Raw genomic sequence first — 19,764 nt, 5'->3', positions numbered from 1 at the left:
AAAGAGTATTTGATTTTTCTAAAGGCAGTGAGCCTGTAAGATCCTTTGGTATCCTATAGGATACTAAAGATGTGAAGAAGTATATGAAACAGTAAAGTACTAACGATCTCATTCCAGGTTGGCCGATGGCACTCTCAGGGACTCCCCCTTGGTCAGTATTCGACAGAGAACGCCATCCTGATCAAGAATGGCCTGCAGTGGCCACTGCTGATTGACCCCCACAAGCAGGCACACAACTGGATCCGGCAGATGGAAGGGCCCAGGCTGCAGGAGCTCTCCATCAAAGACAGCAGTTACATCGAAAAAATTGAAAATGCTATGAAAATAGGAGGGAGTGTCCTCTTGCAGGTATTTGGACAGAATGTCCCAACCACCCAATTCCATGCAGCTGACATATATACTGTGTGCACCAAGCATAGAAACTGAAAGCTTTGAGTTACAAGTAACTATGTCATGGAAAAAATAATAAATAAACAGGAGTGCCTAGGTGGCATAGTCTGTTGAGCATCTGACTCTTGATTTCAGCTCAGGTCATGATCTCAGGGCCCTGGGATCAAGCCCCACATTAGGCTCCCTGCTCAGCATTGGAGTTTGCTGTAGACTCTCTCTTTCCCTCTCTGTCTGCCACCACTCCCTCATACATGTGTGTGCATGGGCACTTTCTCTGTCAAAATACATAAAATCTTTTAAAAAATAATAACTACAGTGACTTTTCAGTGTTCAGTTCTCTCAGACCAGGCTTTCTTTGGTATCCAAATACTAACATTTCTTTTTATTTTTCTTAATACTAACATTTACTTTTATTTTTCTTAAAAGAAAAAGTTGGGGGTGGGCAGCAAAGGGAGAGAGAATCTCAAATAGACTTCCCACTGAGCAGGGACCCCAAATACAGGGCTCAGTCTCACGACTCTGAGATCATGACCTGAGCCTCAATCAAGAGTCGGACACCCAACCAACTGAGCCACCCAGGTATCCCTCATTTACATTTTCTTTCTTTCTTTCTTTCTTTCTTTCTTTCTTTCTTTCTTTCTTTCTTTCTTTCTTTCTTTTTTTTAAGATTTTACTTATTTATTCATCAGGGACACAGAGAGAGAGAGAGAGAGAGAGAGGCAGAGACACAGGCAGAGGGAGAAGCAGGTATCCCTCATTTACATTTTCTTTCTTTCTTTCTTTCTTTCTTTCTTTCTTTTTTTTAAGATTTTACTTATTTATTCATCAGGGACACACACAGAGAGAGAGAGAGAGAGAGGCAGAGACACAGGCAGAGGGAGAAGCAAGCTCCATGCATTGAGCCTGATGTGGAACTCATCCAGGACTCCAGGACAAAGGCAGGCCCTAAACTGCTGAGCCACCCAGGGATCCCCATTTACATTTTCTAAATGCTCTTTGAAATGCTTTTTAACTGATTTGCTTTCAGATGAACTTTTTATATATTTCTCTTGTGTTTTTCAGAATCTCCCTGAAACATTAGCTCCAAGTTTGAAGGCAATTTTGAAGAAGGATATCCATCAGAAAAGAGGACAATATTTCATAAGGGTTGATGATTCTGAGATTGAATACAATCCCAGATTTAGGTAAAGTCTCTCACAGCGAAATTGAGTCAAGTGTTTATATTTTTTAAGACAAATATTATAGAGGCCTCTATTGACATAGTGGTAAGCTTCTCCTGGAGCAAAAAGTGAGATTACATTTTGAATATTTTGTTTATTTCTGTTTCTGGTTGCACTCGTCAGTACACAGAATAGTGAACTGACTTTTATTTATCAAGCCATTCCAAAACAGTTTCCAGGCAGCCCGGGTGGCCCAGCGGTTTAGCGCCTGCCTTCGGTCCAGGGTGTGATCCTGGAGACCCGGGATTGAGTCCCACGTCGGGCTCCCTGCATGGAGCCTGCTTCTCCCTCTGCCTGTGTCTCTGCCTCTCTCTTTCTCTCTCTGTGTCTGTCATGAATAAATAAATAAAATCTTTAAAAAAAAAAAAAAAAACCAGTTTCCATACTGTTCCAGCTAAGACCTGTGGGTCCAGAGGGAATCCTCAGAAAGTGTGCTGGAAGGGGAAGCCTGGCCCCACTTGAATCACAAGAACTCCCCCATTGATCTGTTTGCCTAACATTTTATTTCAGCAGGAAAAGCTTCTGCTTCTTTAAAAAACAAAATCCATACTGGATATCCAGAGCAAAAAGAGAGACTTTGCCTAGCCAGATAAAAATGTTGCATCCATGTTCCCAACAGTAAGAGACCTTCGGGATTGCAACCCCCACCTCCCCCCAGTCAACTTCACAAAGCACTTTTATATAGTCACATTTGATTACCACAAAAATATAATTCCCAGGGTAATAAGGCATTTGAGTTGCCAGGCAGGTGCACTGTCCCCTTGAATTCATAATCAGCAGCTCACTGTATGAGTGGGTAGTCACAAGGGGAGTTGGAAGGTGGATTTATAGGCCCTCAGCCAAGTGGGCATAACCGCCTTGCAGGGGCTCTGACACGCTGGTCCATATATCCTTGTCCCAGGCAATGCTCTGAAGTCTTGATCCTCACCACACTCTTAGAGCCTGTAATCCTCTCTCTGGGCCTCCTTCCTTCAGTTAAGAAAATATTTTGCAAAGTATGTTCCTCAAAATGACATTCCAGGAGTTTAACAGGTGTCACTCAAAAAAGGGGTCCCAAACTTCTGAAAAGCACTAGGTTAAACCAAGTTCTCTCCTTCAAGGACTTAAAACCCCTTTATGTAACAAGCCCTCTCCAGAATGCAGCATTTGGCAGGACACCCATTCTTTCCCTCCTGCTCTCAGAAGGCTAATGAAGTCATGTGTTGCTGCAGTGCCAACCTGGTGCCCATATTGGATTGTTTGTGAGGAGGTGCTAGAGGGACCTCTGGAAAGGTGGGCTGGCCACAGGTCCCCACTCGGCCACTTTGTGGCCACAGGCTGTGAGCAACTTAGTTAACCTCTCTAAGCCTCCATTCTACTCTTTATAAAATGGAAGGAGAAGCTGTCCCTGTTGTATCGAGTTGCTGGAAGACTCCCCCTCTACCACCCCCATACCACCTTGCTCCAGGTTACAACCCCCCCATACCACCTCACTCCTGGCCACCCCACCCCTGTGCCACCCCACTCCAGGTCACACACCTCCCTGTACCACCCCACTCCAGGTCACACACACACACACACACACACACACACACACACACCCTGTATCACCCCACTCCAGGCCACTACCACCACCTCTTACACAAACCAGTCTGCCAGATTCCTTCCCTCCAGCCCCCAGCCCAAGTCACTCTCCTGGAAGCAGCTGGGGTCATCCCTTTAGAGAAGGTATATCTCCCTGTACTCACACCCTCCACCGGGTATTGACAACCATCTAAGGGCAGGTCTAAGTTCCTACTAGCTAGCACTTCGCTTTCCTCCATCTGGGTGCTTCAACCAAATACAGCAGGGACATCATCTATGGTTGTATTTCTTCAAATTATAAACAGGAAATGTCTCCACACAATATAAATGGAGAGCCTATTTTGTGTACAAGGCTGAACAACACTAAAAGTTAACCTTGTTAACCTCCAGGAGAAATATTTTTTTCCATTATTTAATAAATTAGGTTTTTTTTTTCCCTCTGCAGATCCTTTGACTAACTGGTGCCTTTCTCATCCTTTAGGTTATACGTTGCTACAGAAATAGACAACCCTCATTTTCCTCCCTCAGTTTACAATTTCGTTACTATGATCAACTTCACGGTAACATTCCAGGGTTTGCAGGATCAACTCTTATCTACCGTGTTAACCCATGAAGCGCCTTACTTAGAAAATCAACGTTTCCAGTTATTGGAGAGCATTTCCCTTGATGCTGTGACCCTTGAAGAACTAGAGGAAAAAATGTTAAATGTTCTGCAGAATGCACAAGGTGAGTTCAGGTCTTTAGTGACGTTAGAAGACCTGGGCGTAACTTGGGGAAGGACAGAATAGAAGCTCCGAGAACCATACTCTGAACTAGTACCCAAAACATCAGATCTACATTTCCACCAGATAACTGATCAATGTGGGTGAAACACCCCATTCTTAAAACATTGTGGCTGTTGATGTTCCTATATTCCTATCTCTGTCTTAGCTCATCAAACCGCAGGACATTTGCCACGAGGCCATTACGTCAGGTATCTGACATCTGTTATATGTATCAAGTTAGATTACAGAGACCAAAAGATTAGGTTTACCCCAAGTATTAATACTAAAATATACCAGGATGGAACCCAATGACTTAATCATACATGTCCCATGAAAATGTGGTATTTATTAAAATAGCAGTGGAAATTATTTTCCTCTTCAACATAAAAAATAAGAAACCATAGTCTTTAAATTTTAACAATGTAATTTCTAAACAACTAAATATAAAGCATTAGAAATTCCTGGGGCACGCTGACATTCCTGCTCCTAAAAGGGGTTCTGGATACCCGATTTCAACATGCAGGATGGGGTCCCCCATGCTGGTAAGCAGTGCTCAGACACTATGTGGGTGTCTCACAGTTCAAGTCCATTCTGACACTATCTGCCCAGAGACAGCATCAGATTCCCCTCCCCTTAGGGGTTCAGTGCTACAGGCGCCCCCTCCCCACAGCCGGGCTTCAGACAAAAAGTTCCAGCAAGCCCTTTCTGAGGTCTAATTAGTTTGCTAGTAGACTAGAATCGGGACTCACTAGATTACTGGTCTCCTATGGAAGAATGGAACTAGGAACAGCCAGGTCGAAGGGATTGGGTGGGGGGGGGGGGGGTGCGGGTAGGCAGAGTATCACGGATGGGTGTGGGCTTCAGGGGCGCTGCCAGGGCAACCACCCCATCCTTTTCAGAGACTCAAGCAACCTCATTAACATAACAAAATACACATTTATTCCTCTCATCCCCAGGGTATTCAGAGCTCTAAGCCAGAGCTGGGGATGGAGACCTTAGGTGTATTTCCTGTCATAAATCACAGTATCAAGCTCCTGACTCATCTGTCATCTAATACTCTTTATCTAGCAGTGGATTGCTGTTCTCTCTTAACTGCTGACTCAGTGGGGCTTGAAAAGTCTCTCAGATACTTTCGTTCCATATTATAATAAGATCTGACTGTAATCCTTCCTATTTTGCTGACACCTAATACACAATTTCTGTGTAACACATGGCTAAACCACGCTTCTGTTAATGATAGGACTAGGACGAGATTGTGTGGACAACATTGTCACATCCGTGTCTCTGGGAAGGTTAGAGTGAATTAGCAGCTAACTCCTTAGGGAGCAAAACCAGGACATGTGGGTAATATGTGACACACCAGAGGTGACACTGTTGGTGTAACAAGACTCACAAGGATAGCCTCTGCTGGTTTATGAGCCACTGTGTGACAAATGTCATGTTGTTGCTGCAAGTTTTGCCTAAATTGGACAAAAGATAAGCTTAATGAGACAAAAGGATAGTTGTTTATGATAATACCCATCAGCACACTGTGAGCTGTTATTATGCCTTTGCTGCTTATTCTCTACCAGGCATTCCTCATGGTAGAGTTGGATTGTTTTTAAAGACTTAATTTTTTACTGATAGTAGTTATAATAAAAATTGTCCTTGAAAAAAACTAAACGAAAAAGACTCCTCAATTTGGTACATATTTTTTCCTCCCTTTTTCCAAGTTTTAGTAAAATAGATCATCCTACTATCTCTTTGTAAATATTTTGTCTTTAGTGTGACCACCCGCTCTCTGTGGGCAGTGGTTGGTGGGGGGGGGGACACAGCAGTAGCCCACAGCTCAGGTCCTGACATTGCTTAGAAAGCTTCCCTAAAATCAGTGAGAATATGCTATCCAGATCATGGAACGTAATAATCCCGTAACTCCTTACAACAATCATGTGATGCTGTTTAGTTCTTGATACTGATGTAGTTTTAAAATATTTTTGGTGAGGTTTGGTGGGGTCCAGAGCCGATGGCCAAGAAAATTCTTGAGACGTCTTTGGTGCAAAACGATGGTTTTATTAAAGCCCAAGGACAGGACCTGTGGGACAGAGAGAGCTGCTGCTGCTACTCCCACTGCCCCCACCACCCCTGCTGCCCCACTGCCCCAGGATTGTGAGGACAAATGATTATATACTTCAGGGTTGGGAGAAGTAAAGAGAAAAAAGTTCCAAAAGGACTTTCAAATGCCAAAGAAGACTCACAGGACACTGAAGCCCTGGCTATGGTCAAACCAAGCCAGGTTTTTCCCTCTAGCGAAGCATTAGCATAAAGACAATCAGGAGCTTCCTGGAGGAACCTCATTCTCTGCCCCCTCCAGTATGTCAGTGGGCTGCAGGTTATATGGACATTTAATTGTATCTACATCTCCCTCTGCCTTTGATTCCCAATCAGTACCACATTTTAAAAGGGCTCTTTTCAAACTACCTGTGTCCGGGGTAAGCATAAGGATACTGAGGAGTCTATAAATCATATCATTAACAAAAGCACCTCAGGAAAATGGAAATGTTCATAAAATAGAGTTTGTAATCAAAATATGAGAACCAGGGGATCCCTGGGTGGCGCAGCGGTTTGGCGCCTGCCTTTGGCCCAGGGCGTGATCCTGGAGTCCCGGGATCGAATCCCACGTCGGGCTCCTTGCATGGAGCCTGCTTCTCCCTCTGCCTGTGTCTCTGCCTCTCTCTCTCTCTCTCTCTGTGACTATCATAAATAAATAAATAATTTTTAAAAAATATGAGAACCATCTTAAACACTTGAAATGGAGAGAATAATTCTGTTTCTAGAGCAGTGCTTTTTCGAAAGGTAAGTTGCAATCTGTTCGTGGTCATTACCAACTTGATTGTTTGGTGAAACACGATAGAAACTATTACCGTGCACATGCTATTTTCTGGAAATTTTGTTTCCTTGTCTATGCGTATCATGGGTCATTAGGACAGATTAGCTATTTACTATGTGTTTATAATGGGAATAGAATCCACTCTATGAACGTCATCTAAAGAAGAGATGGGGGATGCTATTAACCAAATTATTCAGAAATATGCCCTGTCTTCATTTAATGGCCTATCTCCCAAATAAAACCACACACACAAAAAAAACTAAACTAAAAACTCTTATTAAAGAAAGATTTCAGAATGAAGGAACTGCATTTAATATTCCAGTAGTTTTTATTTAAATTCAATTTTTGTTTGCCTTTAGAATGTGTCTTAGATGATGAGGAAATCGTAGACATCCTAAGAAAATCCAAAATGACTTCAAATGAAATTTCAAAGCGCATCAAAGCCACAGAAAAAATGGAAAGTGAAATCCAAGAGACTCGTACAAACTATCTCCCCATTGCAACTCGAGGCTCCCTGCTCTACTTTCTCGTGGCAGGGCTCGCCCAGGTCAACTGCATGTACCAGTTCTCCCTAGACTGGTTTCGACAGGCCTTCGTTCTGTCAGTAGTCTCCGAAAGCAAAGAACAAGAGAAACCCAGCTCGAAATGGGATAAAATGTCTCTGAAAAAAATTCATGATATTACAAACCTCTCAAAAGAACCAAAGTTAGAAAGTGAGAAAAATCTCTTAGAGAGACATCTTAAAAATTCAATAGATGTGTTAACAAGAAATATTTTTAAGGTGAGACATCCTTTAATGTGGATTATACATATTTAATCTAGCTGGGCCGGTCAAATGCTCTATTTCCCTCCTTAGGTGGTCTCTTCAGCTCTATTTAACCAACATAAACTGTGCTTCTCCTTCCGGCTTTGCACCACAATCATGCAAAATAATGCTCATGGAAGTTTACTGCAGGATGACATTGGGTCCCTACCAGATGAAGAATGGGACATCTTCCTACATTCTGCCATGTTGATAAATATTAAAGCTGTGATGCCCCAGGCTAGACTTAATAGTAAGTAAAGGATACTGCTCTGGGTTCAGTAAAAAAAAAAAAAAAAAAAAAAAAAAAGCCATTAAAAACATGTTTCCCTGAAAAAAACACTGAGAGATTTTTTAAGATGCTCTAAGTCAGTGCTTCTGTCTGGTTAAACTAAAAGCAGCTTGAAGTCAGGTGTGATGTTTAATTCATTGTTGTGTCCTTATATGTTGAGCACATGATTGGTACTCAGTGATTTTTGAATAAGTGAATGACATTTGCTATGGTAATTGTAATGCTAATCTATAAAGCTGAACCCCTAGTGCTCCTTATTAGAGAGGTGAGCGCACACATGCACGCACACATTGATTAAATACCACCTGGATGAAACTTTACCCCTCCTCACTATAATCACCCTCAATGTCTTCTGAAAATTCCTGGAGATTTTGAACCACAAAAACTATGCTTATGCAAAACAATTGGGCAAAAATCACTAAGTGTGGGCAGCCCGGGTGGCTCAGCGGTTCAGCACCTGCCTTCAGCTCAGGGCGTGATCCTGGAGACCCAGTGTCAGTCCCACATCAGGCTCCCTACATGGAGCCTGCTTCTCCCTCTGCCTGTGTCTCTGCTCTCTCTCTCCTCTCTGTGTATTCTCATGAATAAATAAATAAAATCTTTTTAAAAAAATCACAAAGTGTGGGATCTTTCCAAATCCTCCTGTGTTGTACATTTTTAAGTATATTTATTTTTTAAATTGTGGTAAAATACATGTAACATAAAATGTACCTTCTTAACCCTTTTTAAGCATCCAGTTCAGTGGCATGAAACTACATTCACATTGTTGTGCTGTTTGTAATTTTAAGTCACCAAAAAATACAAAGTTCTAGGTAGTCTGACATTCTCACTGAGGGAGAAAAGGTGGTTGTTTAGAGTAGCCTTTGTCAGGTGTTTCAAGACTATTAGCAAAGACTAGAAATCACAATTGAAATGTCAAAGAATTACTCTAGAGGTATACCAGACATTTGAATCATTTTGTTTTGTTTTTTGTTTGTTTTTACTTATCCCAAAGCCTGGTATACAGTAGGTGTTTGTGAACGATTGTTGAGTCAATAAATGCTCTTGTGAGTTTACTAAGATTCTTTTGCTTGCTAAAAAACAGACAACGACTCAATATTTTAACCCAAAATAAAAATGTTCAGAAGGATTCTGGGGTATCTAAGAAAACAGCAAGGAAAATGTGAATAACCAAGCACCAACGTGAGAAGAACCAGGGACCACTATTAACCCAATGTCTAGCAGTTCTAAGACTCTGGGCCTTGGAGACCCTCCAAAAGGGAGGGTCTGAGTGCCACAGCCTCAGTCAGGACTCTTCTCCTCAACCATCTGCCTGCAACCAGGAGACAAGGTCACGCAGCAAAACAGCCAGCCCACAAGGCATCCATTGCACTTGGAAACCTAAAAACATCCCCAGTGTATTTTAAGAAACAACAACAAAAATGTAATAGCTTCTATTTTTTTATTATACAAATAGTACACGTTTATTAAACAAACCATTCCAACCTACAGATAAGCAAAAAGAAGTAAATAAATCTTCTGTAATTCCACAATCTAGAAAAATATTAATATTTTTGTGGGTTTTCCTTCTACTGGTTTTCCTAACTTTCCCAACTTTTTTCAAATTAATAACGTCAAAAGTAGCTGCTCGTGTCAAATATACTTAAGAAAAATTATATATATACACACTTAAGACTTTTTAATGTCTGCACAACATTCCAATTTTTGAATGGACCAAAACTTACATAATCACTCTCTCAACCACACTCTCTCAGACTTGGGTTTCCAATTTTCTGTTATGCTAAGCAGTAAGCACAATGACTGATATACAAAGCATCTTTTCTGACCACAATAGAATGAAACTAGAAATCAATATTAGTGGGGAACAGAAGCACAAGCTGACACCTTGCAAACCAGGTGGGATACGTGTGACATTCCTTCAGGAAACTCCAAACTATCTTAATGCTTTACTAGAGGGAAAGACAACCTTAATTTGACAATGGCAAGACCTCCAGTATCACAGTAGGTCCTCTTTAGCATATGAGAATCCTTAGAAACCTCTCTTTTCCTTACCTCCCCCCAACTCCCAGGTATGTAATCAGCCACCCCTCACAAGCCCAAGGCAGCAGCTCTCTCAGCCCACGGGTCCTGTCCCTGGGCTTTAATAAAACCATCATTTTGCACCAAAGACATCTCAAGAATTCTTTCTTGGTTGTCAGCTCTGGACTTCACCCCACCAAACTTCACCTAGTTCCAAAACTATGTCAAATATTACATGAAAAATCCAAAACTATGTGGGTATTAAACAACATACTCTTAAAATAACCAGTGGGTCAAAGAAGTTAAAAAGGAAAATAGAAAATGTCTTGAGATAAAAATTAAAACACAATATAACAAATCTTAGAGGATACAACAAAAACAGTACTAAAAGAGAAGTTTATAACTATAAATGCATTCATTAAAAGAGCAGGTCTCAAATAACCTGACCCTACACCTCAAAAAACTAGCAAAAAAAAGAAAGAGCCAACCATAAAGCTGGCGTAAGGAAGGAAACAATAAAGAATGGAGCACAAATAAAAATAGAGCATTAAAAAATAGAAAAATCAGCTAAACTAATAGCTGCCTTTTTGAAAATATTGACAAAACTGATAAACTCTTAGATTAACAAGAAAATAAGACTCATAACTAAAATCAGAGATGAAAGTGGGGACATTAAAACTGATGCTACAGAAATAAAAAGTATCATAGGAGACACTATGAACAATTATATGCCAACAAATTGTACAACCTAGAAGAAATGGAAATGTATAATCTACCAAGACTGAATCATGGAGAAGTAGGAATTTGAACAGACTTATAACCAAGTAAGGAGATTGATTCAATAAGCAAAAATCTCCCAACAAAGAAAAGGCCTAGCTAGCCCAGATGGCTGCACTGGAAAATTCTACCAAACATTTTTAAAAGAATAAACACAAATCTTACTGAAATGCTTCAAAATAATAATAATAAGGAGGAGGAGGGAACACTTCTAAGCTCGTCTGTTAAGACCAGCATTTCCCTGATAGCAAAGCCAAAGATTCTACAAGAGAAGAAAACTACAGGCTGATATTTCTGATGACTATAGATGTCAAAATTCTCACAAAATACAGCAAACCAAATTCAATACCATAGTAAAAGGATTATACACCATGACCATGTGCAATTTGTTCCTGGAATGCAAAGATGTCGCAATATAAGAAAATCAATCAATATAATTAAGCACATTAACAAAATGAAGGACAAAACCAAATGACCATCGTAATTGATACAGAAAAAGCATTTGATAAGATTCAGCTTTTTTCATGACTAAGAACACTCAACAAACTGGGAATAGAAGGAAGCTATCTCCACACAATAAAAGTCATTTGTGAAAAACTCACACCTAACATCCTACTCAGTGGTGAAACTTCCGTTTTTCTCTAAGATCACAAGCAAATCAAGGATACCCCTGCTCTCATCACTTGTTTTTAACATGGAAGTTCTAGCCAATGCACCAGACAAGAAAATAAAAGCCATCCAAATTGGAAAGAAAGAAGCAAACTATCTTTGTTCACAGGTGACATGACATGACAACTCTTTAGAGTTTTCTCTTTCTCATGAAAACACTGTTAGAGCTAGTAAACCAATACAGCGAAGTTGCAAGATACAAAACCAACATACATTATTAGATGTGTTTCTATACATAAACAACAAATAAAATGAAAAGGAAATTAAGAAAACAATCCCATTTGTAATAGCATCAGAAAGAATAAAACACTTAGGAATAAGCCTAACCAAGGAGGTGAAAGATGCATATACTGAAAACTACAAAATATTGCTGAAAGAAATTGAAGATAACACAAATAAATGAAAGACATCCAATGTTCATGGGTTGGCAAACAATATTGTTGAGATGTCCATGGTAACCCAAAACAATCTACAGATTCAGTGTAATTCCTCACAAAATCCCAACAGGACTTTTTGCAAGAATAGAAAATTTCTTCCTAAAATTCATATGGAGTCTTAAGGGACTCCAAATAGCCAGAACAATTTTGAAAAAGAACAAAGTTAGAGGCCTCATACTTCTTGGTTTCAAGCTATATAATAAAGCTACAATAAAAACGTCTGGTAGTGGCATAAAGACAGGTAAATAGACCAATGGAACAGAACAGAGAGCCTAGAAATTAACACATAAACGGTCAAAAAATCTCCAGTGAGGGTGGAAAGATCACTCAGTGGGGAAGGGACAGTCTCTGTAACAAATGGTGCTGTGAAAACTGGATATCTACGTGCAAAAGAACAAAACTGGGGCAGCCCTGGTGGCTCAGCGGTTTGGCGTCACCTTCAGTCCAGGGCGTGATCCTGGAGACCCGGGATTGAGTTCCTTTTCAGGCTCCCTGCATGGAGCCTGCTTCTCCCTCTGCCAGTGTCTCTGCCTCTCTCTCTCTCTCTCTCTCTCTCTGTGTGTGTGTGTCTCTCATGAATAAATAAATAAAATATTTTTTAAAAAGAACAAAACTGGACTCTTACACCAAATATAAAAATAAACTCAAAATGGATTCAAGATCTAAACATAAGACCTAAAACTATAAAACTTAGAAGAAAGCAGAAGGGGAAAGTTTTATCACACTGGACTTGGCAATAATCTCTTGGATATGACACCAATACACAGGCAACAAGAGCAAAAAGAGACAAATTCAATGACATCAAACTTAAAAACTTCTGTACATCAAATGACACAACAGAGTAAAAAGGCAACCTATGGAATGAGAAACAATTTCAAATCATATACCTGATAAGGAGATAATGTACAGAATATATAAAGAACTTCAACCCCTCAACAAGAATCAAATAACCCAATTTTAAAATGGGCTATTCAGAAATGTCTGAATAGACATTTCTCTATAGATGATATACAGATGACCAACAAGCACATGAAAAGATGATCAACATCCTTAATCATCAGGAAATGCAAACCAAAAGACCACAATGAGATATCATCTCGCACCCATTAGGACAGCCACTGCAAAAAACTGAAAATTTGAAAAGTGCTGGCAGGGGCGTGTGGGCATCAGAACCCTCGTATACTATTGGCGCAGCTCTTATGGAAAACTGTATGGAAGCTCCTCAAAGAAATTAAAGATAAAGCCAGCATATGATCTAACAATGCCACACTGGTTATATATCCAAAAGAATTGAAAGCAGGGTCTCAGATTACTATTTGCACACCTGTGTCCACAGCAGAACTGTTCATGTAGCCAATAAGTGGAAGCAGCCCCAGTGTCCATCAGGGGATGAATGGATTGACACAATGTGATTTGCCATTTCAGGGGGATATCATTCAGCCTTTAAAAGAAGGAATCCCTGACACCTGCTACAACAACATGGCTGAAGCTTGAGGACATTATACTGAGGCCAGTCACAAAGAGACTGTGTGATTCCATCCCCCTGAGGGATCTAAAGTAGTTGGAGGCATAGAGACAGTACAATGGTGGTGCCCAGGGGCTGGGGAGGCCTGTTTAATGGGGACTGAGTTTTGGATTTGCAGGGAAAGTTCTGGAGATCTGTTTTACAAAAACACGAAGGTACTTCACATTGATGAACACATACCAATGGTTCAGAAGGTAAATGTTCTGTGTTTTTACCACAATGAAAAAAGTTGCTGTTTATGTGATTAATTTTTATATAAAATGGCTTTTCCTTAAAAACATATTTATTTAACATCTACCTTTTATGAATAACTCAAGGCTGAAAGATATTGTACCTTTCAATGTGTCCTTTCCCCTTTTCTGTTAGGTATCTATGAGACCTGCAGAAATCGACATCTTCAGTGGTTGTCGGAATCCAGGTGGAAGCAGTGCCAGTATGTCAGCAGTGAGCTGGAGCCCTTCTCTCTCCTGTGCAAATCCCTTCTGTCTAATGTGCCCCAGTGGGATGCTTTCATAAACAGTAAGGCTGCATATTGCCTGATGAGTGTACCTTTCTGTTCAGAAGAAGCTTCATTGGAGAAACGTAAGTAATCACCAATGAGAAGTAAGAGAACATTCGGTGTTTTACTTAACCTGAGTTGCATGTATGTGTCTGTGGATCGTCAGCTTATAGACATAGCTCAGTGTCTGACAGGGAACATAGCTTTGCGGTGAGCAAGGCTTGGGTTACTTATGCACCTTAGGCCTTGCAAGGTGATCACCATGGGTAAGCATCACTGCCACCTGTGCAACCGGTGCAGATTTCATGGGTTATTTTATACAACAGATGCCTTTTAAGAATTGCATAGGAAATAGACCTTACTTTAGATGTGAGTCCCTGCTCATTACTCCCTGCCACCTCCATGCCCATCCTGCTTTGTTTCCCTCCGCAGCTTTCTCCACTTTGCTTCCACATTTTTGCCATAACATACAATTACATTTTGCGAGCAGACACATCCTTAGACACACTTCCTCTGCCCTTGTCTCTGTGGGATGAGCAGCCAGAGTGGAACCATTGGGTCAGAAGCATATTATTTAATGTTAACAGCTGCTGCCAGGTTACTTGTCTTAAAAGTCCAGGATAACTTACATTTCCACAAACAGTACATGACTTCCTTCTCCAAAAGGGGTATTGATTTTTTCTTAACTCGTGCCAATCTGAAAATTTTAAAGTACTTTAATTTGGATTTCCTGACTAGCACCACGTTTAAGTACCTTTTCTTCAGATGTTTGTAGACCATTTGGACTGACCTATTTATGTACTTGGCCCATTTTTCTACTGAATTGTTAATTCTTTTTTTTTCCGTTTCAAATTTTATTTTATTAACTTAAACGTTGAATAAAATGTGTATTTTGAATCTTTAATTAAACCCATTTATCTAAAACATGTTTACACACAGGACAGATACAGGATTTCAAGTAACTTATGGTAGAGTTCACTGTCCATTTAAAAGTATGCTTCTTTCTTCCACAAAAACTGCGTTGAAAAGCAAACAAAATTTTCTTTTATACTGCGTAAGAGCTAGATGCAAAGTTCTGATGCAAATTTACTTCACTGTCAACTCTGATGCTGAAGCTGGGAGGCAGAGATGTCCATAGTTCCGTTAAATGATACAAATAAAAAGCTTCTGTTTCTCTTAAATATAAATTAGAAGCCTTCATTCATGGTCTCTCTCAGTAGTACCAGACTTGGCCCCCTTAGGCAGTCACTTCTTTCCTTTTCCTTTTTTGCTTCCCTCTCCTTGCTGAAGACTTTGGCGTATCTGAACAACAAGAAGGCCATCGCCAAGGGCCAAGGGCCGGTGCATCCCCATCAGCAAGGCTGTTGAAAATCCTACAGCTACTGAGATTCAAGATGTGTGCTCAGCAGTTGGGACTTAATGTATTTCTTAAGAAAAATAAAATGTACTCTAGAGAGTGTTAATTCTTTTTTAACCAGCTGTAAGAATCCTATTGGTGTAACAGATAATTAACTTTTTGTTTTGTTAAGATACCAACCTATTATTCAATTATGTTTAAAAATCGGTCATTGTCTTTTGGATTTGTTTATTCTGTCTCTACCACACAATGGTGAAATCTCTGGCCAGTTACACCTTTTTCTTTCTTTTATAGCTTCCTGATTTCCATTTCTAAGAAGTTCTCCTTCCTTAGAGTTTTCTCTCTAGGTCACTATTTTGAAAAGTGAAGATCTTTTTATTTGGGGGGAGAAAACTTTTTGTTTAAGATCAACAAACCTATTATAGCTCTATTCAAAAAAGCTATTTCTGTATTTCAAGTTGTGTTTGAAGTTAGACATGGGGCAAATACGTTGAAATAATAAGTAGGCAGAAACTTGAGAATCTGGTTGCATTTCCACTTGATTCTCATTTCCCATATCTGTTATAGGTAGATTATAACTAGAACTTTCTAATCTCTGGAGTTATTACTTCATATTCACCAGAAAACCCTCACACTCGCAGGAACAGATTGTAAAGTGTTGGCCATACTTCTGCTTCTCGTGTGTCTGCTTCAGCAGTTCACAAGCTTCTTAGAGCACTCCTTGCCAGCCTCTCCACCAGGATGGGCACACTTAGACCTGGCTCAGTGCTCACCTCACTTGTGATCATAAGGATGCCTCAAGTCTTAGGGAAGTCAGACAGGGTGCCTGGTGGTACTATCAGTTAAGCGTCCAACTCTTGACTTTGGCTCAGGTTGAGATCTCAGGGTCATGGGATAGATTTCCCCCCCTCCACTACTCCCCACTCCCACTCCAAACCCCCATGTCTGGTGCTCAGCAGGAATCTGCTTGGGATTCTCTCTCCCTCTCCTCTGCCCCTCCCATCCACACACTCATGCACATTCTCTCTCTAAAGTAAATAAATCTTTTAAAAAATAATAAAAAGAAAAAGTTAGACATGTTTTTTTAAAAAAAAACTTTACAGTTCACAACAAAATTTTCATTTTGGTGTCTTCTAGTGATCCCAGACACTTGATTGTTCATTTCAGTTTCTTTCTCTAAATTCTATCTAGCTGAACTTCCGGATGAAAATGAAGACATGTGTAGTCCTGTGAATTTCCCCTGGGAGAAACTCACTCCATTTCAGAGACTTATTTTGGTAAGATGTGCTATGAGAAAACAGTGATATTCTGAGTGTTTTGAGCACTTTATCAGTAACTTAAACCATTCAAATTTAAAATTTTATTAGCAAAATATAAGGATTTTACAAGTAATGTTCATGTTAGAGGGAAGCACACTCTTACTGGCTCATTTGTGTGGAGGGGGTCCAATCAGGTAGCATCCTTGGCCCTTCTCGCCCCCATGACTTCCCCCCACAGAAGTAGGGGACCCCATGTGTGGGGTGAGCAAGAGCACTTGGCTCAGCAGCTTCTCCCTGGTGCCTTTGGGATCTGCCTTCCTGCAAACAGTGTACCTGTGTTCTGCTCTCAGCACCACAGATGGTCCAGGAACAGACCCAGCCTGTTAGGGTTCCCTATTAGGAAGCACACATGCCTAAAGCACAGCCATCCTCCTATTGTTAGTAAAGGTGATATTTTACCTGACCCCTGTTGCTTCAGAATCCCTGGGAGAAGGCAGGTTGGGGATGTAAATGGTTGTCATTCATGAGCCCCTTAAAACATCTAAAGCTTAGCCTATGCTAATCATTTTACAGTCATTGTTTCATTTAATCCTCATTGTAATCTTGGGGAGAGATGTGATTATTTCCCTCACTTCACAGAATTGGGGGGACAGGGCTTAGAAATTGCCTAATGGCTGCCTTGCCTGAGTGATTCAGTAGGGAATCTGCTTGAAGATTCGCTCCCTCTGCCCCATCCTCCCTTGCTTACTCTCCTCCCCCCCCCCCATAAATAAATAAATATTAAAAAGAAAGAAAGAAAGAAAGAAAGAAAGAAAGAAAGAAAGAAAGAAAGAAAGAAAGAAAGAAAGAAAATGAGAGGAAAGGAAAAGGAGGAAGAAAGAAAAGAAAGGGAAGAGGAGGGAGAGAGAAGGAAAGATAAAAGGAGGGAAAAGGAAGGGAAGAAATAGGAAGAGATGGGAAGGGAAAATATGCATCATTTCATTTAACTCTAATCTCTTTTAAATTAAGTGAGAAATTTTAATTCTTACATGATAAATTCAGCAGCATTAAAGTGCATTCACAGTGCTGTGCAAACACAATCTTATTTCTAGAACTTTATCATCCTAAACAGAAACTCTGCACCCACTAACCAGTAACTCCCCATTCCTTTTTCCCACTAGGCTGACAAATACCACCGTACTTTCTGTCTGCAGTTGTCTATTCCAGGAACCTCATGGAAGTGGAATTGCACAACATTTATCTGTCCATGTCTGGCTTCTTTCACTCAGTATAGTGTGTTCAAGCTCACCATGTAGTAGCAGGTGTCAGAATCTCTTTCCTGTTCAGAGCTAAGGAATATTCCATTGGCTGGATGTACTACATTCTTTATCCATTCATCTGCCTGTGCACACATGGGCTGCTTCCACCTTTGGGCTGCTATGGATATGGGTGTACAAGTGGTTTTTGTTGTTTTTTTTCTTTTGAGCCAAAATTTGCAAATTGAGAGATTTCACAAAAAAGTCCATATTTCCAGCTTTTACTGAAAAAGTAGGAGATCAGGCACTACTGGATCTGCAGTCTCAGGAGCAACAGTAAGAGCTGAGCAGCATCTGCCCCAAGAATGGGTATGCCATGGTCATCACTACTGGTGATCACTCCCTCACATGGGCAGTGACTGTCGGCCACCAGTAGGCACCATACCATACTTACATCTTTGTTTTTCTTGCAGGAAGAATTGTTTTCATTCTGTCCAGCCGACTTCTCTAATTCCTGTTACCCACCTGGCGACTGTAGATGACTGACCCCCAACCCACCCCACCCCCACCCCGCCTGTGGATTGTTGACCTCATCATGACATGAACAAACATTTAAGCTGCAGTAACTGACAAATGCTAAACATCTAACAGTCTGTAGTATAGGTCCACCTGTGGAGCAAAGGAAGGTAGATGGAGTGATGCTTGTATGTGCACAGAACACATCTGCAAGGAGCCACAAGAACCAGTCATGGTTCTCCAGGAAATAAGACCTCCATTTTTCTTTTTCTAAAGATTTTTTAAAGTTTATTCATAAGAAAGAGATAGCATAAGCAGAACAGCAGGCAGTGGAAGAAGGAGAAGCAATCTCCCTGCCGGGAACCTGACATGGGGCTCAGTCCCAGGACCCTGGGATCATGACCCTAGCTGAAGGCAGACCGAGTCCCCCAGGCATCCCAGGACCTCCATTTTTCAATTTCTGGCTTTTTGTATTATTTGAATTTTATGTAGCCAGTATATATTACCCTAACAGCAAAATTAAGCACATTTTTAAAGCCTGTGATACATTGACTTTCCCCAGTAAACTCCAGATGATGTTAGTTTGTGAGCTAGAAACTTCATGAGTGTAGCAATCCTATTTTCCAAACCCACAGTCAAAAGACATGGTCTGATGAAGTTCAAGTGCTCATATAAAGAAATTGAGTTAGAATATTTGAAACTGGGTCTGACCGTGAGAGTCAGAAATTGAGATTGCCACATGAGAGATTTAGAATACATTAGAAAGAAGGCTCCACCTGGGGAAGGACACTATCTCAGAGCTCTGCGAGGGCAAGGACTTGGTTCAGTTGATGCACCGCTCCCCATTCCAATGGCCTGCTGGACAGGGAAAGAAGACAAGGCAGGGGCAGGGAAAGTGGACATGAGAATTTCCAGAACTGTCTGTAGTTGTTTAGAAAGGAGCTGTAGAACTGAGTTCAGCGCAACCCCATTTCTGCTGGTCTTGCTTTCTCTCCCACCCCCACCCCCCGTGTTAAAACTTACAAAGGCATCATTTTATTGGTCAATACAGTAAGGAAGGAGCAGCATGATGGTAACAGTGGGTCACACTTGCTTCTGGGAGCACAGACTCTGAGAATGACGTGTTGGGACTACACCTGAACATCTGTTGCTTTCAGATGATTCCTGTGCTTTTGTTAAGTGGATGTGCTGGGCGAGCCCTGCTCTTAGACCCCAGATGCTTTGCATGCTTCCAATTTTCATCTAAAAATATATATGTACCGCATTTAGTTAGATAAAATTGATTAATTTTTCCAGGGAGTAACAGAAAAGAGCAGAATTTGACATAATAATCAATATTTGACAATGTAAAAATAGCAATTTCCCATGGTTCAACCTAGGGCATCCACACAGATCCACACATAGTTTCAGCTTTGTCTTAAATGATGAGGTCTCTGATGCCAAGGACAGAATTCAGGATCATTTTATAAATAACACATAAGTTTAGTTTGTATGAAACAATTTTCATGGAAAAGATCCTTCCTCCAAGATTTGCAATGGTTTCTTCCAGTGGGCCCCAAACCTCTACTTACTAC

At 40.7% G+C, this 19,764-nt stretch overlaps 1 protein-coding gene and 1 long non-coding RNA gene across 17 annotated transcripts in view; one reads left to right on the top strand and one right to left on the bottom strand.

Moving 5' to 3' along the window:
- Positions 1-19,764, top strand: part of DNAH14 (dynein axonemal heavy chain 14) — a 475,011-nt gene that overhangs the window by 420,168 nt on the left and 35,079 nt on the right. For 12 of the 15 annotated variants that reach the window (XR_007411998.1, XM_049112476.1, XM_049112477.1 and 9 more), the window contains 7 exons: positions 118-348; positions 1,453-1,574; positions 3,655-3,899; positions 7,163-7,584; positions 7,660-7,858; positions 13,691-13,906; positions 16,372-16,457. Coding sequence is in view for 14 of the 15 variants with exons in the window: in XM_049112476.1 (XP_048968433.1) it covers positions 118-348; positions 1,453-1,574; positions 3,655-3,899; positions 7,163-7,584; positions 7,660-7,858; positions 13,691-13,906; positions 16,372-16,457 (1,521 nt within the window). In the remaining variant the exon portion in view is untranslated. Of the gene's footprint in view, positions 1-117; positions 349-1,452; positions 1,575-3,654; positions 3,900-7,162; positions 7,585-7,659; positions 7,859-13,690; positions 13,907-16,371; positions 16,458-19,764 lie in introns of those variants that run through there. The other 3 variants (XM_049112481.1, XM_049112486.1, XM_049112484.1) reach the window with 3 other exon arrangements.
- On the bottom strand, positions 16,258-18,216 carry LOC125755436 (uncharacterized). 2 transcript variants are annotated; one of them, XR_007412000.1, is made up of 2 exons: positions 17,620-18,216; positions 16,258-16,467 (listed from the first exon to the last, which is right to left on the bottom strand). It is a non-coding gene; the product is annotated as an uncharacterized LOC125755436 (long non-coding RNA). The 2 variants fall into 2 exon arrangements; XR_007411999.1 differs by having other exon boundaries at positions 17,728-18,216.

The sequence above is a fragment of the Canis lupus genome, chromosome 7 (genome assembly GCF_003254725.2).
Source record: "Canis lupus dingo isolate Sandy chromosome 7, ASM325472v2, whole genome shotgun sequence".
NCBI classification, from domain to species: Eukaryota; Metazoa; Chordata; class Mammalia; order Carnivora; family Canidae; genus Canis; species Canis lupus.
The sequence above is the reverse complement of the archived record's forward strand: the minus strand, read 5'-3'. Positions and strand labels throughout refer to the sequence as shown.